This window comes from Carlito syrichta, unplaced genomic scaffold (genome assembly GCF_000164805.1).
Source record: "Carlito syrichta isolate Samal-C Ts95f unplaced genomic scaffold, Tarsius_syrichta-2.0.1 Scaffold311707, whole genome shotgun sequence".
Classification (NCBI taxonomy): Eukaryota; Metazoa; Chordata; class Mammalia; order Primates; family Tarsiidae; genus Carlito; species Carlito syrichta.
Genome location: NW_007255803.1, coordinates 429,765 through 432,458, shown reverse-complemented (window position 1 = coordinate 432,458; position 2,694 = coordinate 429,765). Strand labels below are relative to the sequence as shown.

Below are 2,694 nucleotides of genomic sequence, written 5' to 3'. Positions count from 1 at the left end.
TTTTGATTTATTGTAGAGATGAGGTCTCGCTGCCCAGGCGGGTCTCGAACCCACGGGCTCAGGCAATCCACTCACCTCAGCCTTCCAAAGGCGCAGGATTACAGGCTGAGCCACCGAGCCCGGCTCCATCTCTCTTTCTTTTAGAAAACTTTCTGTTGTTGCAAACTCCTAGGAAGTAGATCTGAAGTCATACCTGTATTTGAATATCTCATATTACATACATAGTTCTCATATACAAAGCTGATATTTGAACATTTTCTTCTGCTCCTCCCCAGATTCTGTTCCAACCTCAGACAGGTGCCTATCAGAACCTGGCCAAAGAGTGTGTGGCCCAAGGATGCTGTGTAGATCTCTTCCTCTTCCCTAACCAGTATGTGGATGTAGCCACGCTCTCTGTTGTGCCCCAGCTAACAGGTGGCTCTGTCTACAAATACTCTTGCTTTCAGGTATGGTGTGGGATTCTGGATGGCAGGTGGCAGCAGGGCAGGGAATATATGTTTACATGTGGAGTGACTCTTTAGCTGCTGACTCATTAATAGGAATAGTGTTGGAAGAGAAGATCACATCATGTCAAGAAGTGAGCCGCAAGAGTAAAGCAGTTGGGAGCATGGGCTTGGAATCAGTTGTGGGTTGATATTCTGGCTCTGTGACCTGGGATGAGTTCCTTAATTACTCCTTCCTTTGTTTCTTCAACTGTAAAATTAGGTTTTAATACTTATTAATTAGGCATTGTCTATAGAATTAAGTAAGTATATGTAAAGCACTCAGTGTGGTACCTGGCATGTAGTAAGTGCTTACAAGCTATTATCATCAATATCATCATCATCATCTTCATTGTTACTATTACTATTATGATTAGGCAGCCTTGTAGAGTTGAAGGGGTGCAGGGATATTGTCTGCAAGATGAGCTATGTGTAGTCAGTGATGTGACTCTAGGCTTGGGGGACTGCAGGTGGAGCATGACCAGGAGCGGTTCCTGAGTGACCTGCGTCGTGACGTCCAGAAGGTTGTTGGCTTTGATGCTGTGATGCGGGTCCGGACGAGCACTGGTCAGTTCTGGCTGGGAAAGAGCGGGTGAGGGGGCTAAATCTGGGAGGGAGGCATGTGGGACCTGTCATAACTTCAGCTGACGTTGTCCATGTGGCCTCAGGTATCCGTGCTGTAGATTTCTTTGGCGCTTTCTATATGAGCAACACAACAGATGTGGAGCTGGCTGGGCTAGATGGGGACAAGACGGTGACTGTGGAGTTCAAGCATGATGATCGGCTCAATGAAGAGAGTGGAGCTCTCCTACAGGTGGCAGGCAGAGGAAAGGGTGGGGTGGAAGTGTTAGGTGTCATTCACTGGGTATAAATAGGCTTTGGGGAAGAAGGTGAGAAGTGGGTGGAGAGGACTGGAAGAAGAGGGTGAGCAGGAGAGAGGCTCATTTTTCTTCCAGCTTAATAATATAGCAAAGGGGCAGTTTCTCAGAGGACTTTTGTGAGGGAGGGTATGAGTTCCCCCTTTCTCCCTTACCCCTAGTGTGCCCTGCTTTACACCAGCTGTGCAGGGCAGCGTCGGCTCCGCATCCATAACCTGGCCCTGAACTGCTGCACCCAGCTGGCTGATCTGTATCGAAACTGTGAGACTGACACACTCATCAACTACATGGCCAAGTCTGGTGAGGGTAGAGGCAGGGCAGGGTGGGATTGGGGCTTAGAAAAAGGTTCAGCATGGTCAACGGGTAGGTGTGATGCTAGGAAAGCACATGCAGTGAGTGACTGGCCAGTGACTGTATCTCCCTTTCTTGTCCAGCATACCGGGGAGTCCTGAACAGCCCTGTGAAGGCTGTTCGTGACACTCTCATCACCCAGTGTGCCCAGATCCTGGCTTGTTACAGAAAGAACTGTGCCAGCCCATCCTCTGCAGGACAGGTGGGGCAAACATATTTAGTTGGGGGTTGTTGGGATACATTTTTGCACCTGGGAGGGATTTCTCATGATCACTGACTTTATCTTGATAAACTCCTTAGTTGATCCTTCCTGAGTGCATGAAGCTACTCCCAGTATACCTGAACTGTGTGTTGAAGAGTGATGTCCTGCAGCCTGGAGCTGAAGTCACTACTGATGACCGTGCCTATGTCCGACAGCTAGTTACCTCCATGGATGTGGCTGAGACCAATGTCTTCTTCTACCCTCGGCTCCTACCATTGGTGCGATCGATAGTTGGAATATGAAACATTGCACTGGGTAAAAGGCCTCTTAGGAGGAGGAAAGAGGCTAGGCACCGTGGCTCATGCCTGTAATTCCAGCACTTTGGGAGGCCAAGGCAGGAGAATTGCTTGAGCCCAGGAGTTTGAGACCAGCCTGGGCAACATAGTGAGAGCTCGCCTCTATGAAAAAAAAAAAAAATCAAAAAATTAGGTGGGCATAGTGGTGCATGCCTACAGTTCCAGCTGCTTGGAAGGCTGAGGCAGAAGGATCATCTGAGCCCAGGAGGTCAAGGCTGTGGTGAGCTGTAATCTTGCCACCGCACTCCAGTTTGGGCAACAGAGTGAGATTCTGACTCAAAAAAAAAAGAGGAGGAGGAAAGAAAGGGTTAATACTATCTATGTCTGACACCAATTTATTTGCTTTTATGTATATTATCTGATGTAGTTTTCTTTTTTTTGAGTTGGAGTCTCACTCTGTCACCCAGACTGGAGTGCAGTGGCCG

The 2,694-nt window shown here is 48.4% G+C and overlaps 1 protein-coding gene across 1 annotated transcript in view; it reads left to right on the top strand.

Annotated features, from left to right (window-relative positions):
* The window catches only part of SEC24C (SEC24 homolog C, COPII coat complex component), a 27,290-nt gene that overhangs the window by 22,470 nt on the left and 2,126 nt on the right, over nucleotides 1-2,694 (top strand). The window contains exons 16-21 of the mRNA XM_021718009.1: nucleotides 276-446; nucleotides 953-1,049; nucleotides 1,151-1,296; nucleotides 1,522-1,660; nucleotides 1,795-1,913; nucleotides 2,012-2,191. Of these exons, the coding sequence (XP_021573684.1) occupies nucleotides 276-446; nucleotides 953-1,049; nucleotides 1,151-1,296; nucleotides 1,522-1,660; nucleotides 1,795-1,913; nucleotides 2,012-2,191 (852 nt within the window). The remainder of the gene's footprint in view (nucleotides 1-275; nucleotides 447-952; nucleotides 1,050-1,150; nucleotides 1,297-1,521; nucleotides 1,661-1,794; nucleotides 1,914-2,011; nucleotides 2,192-2,694) is intronic.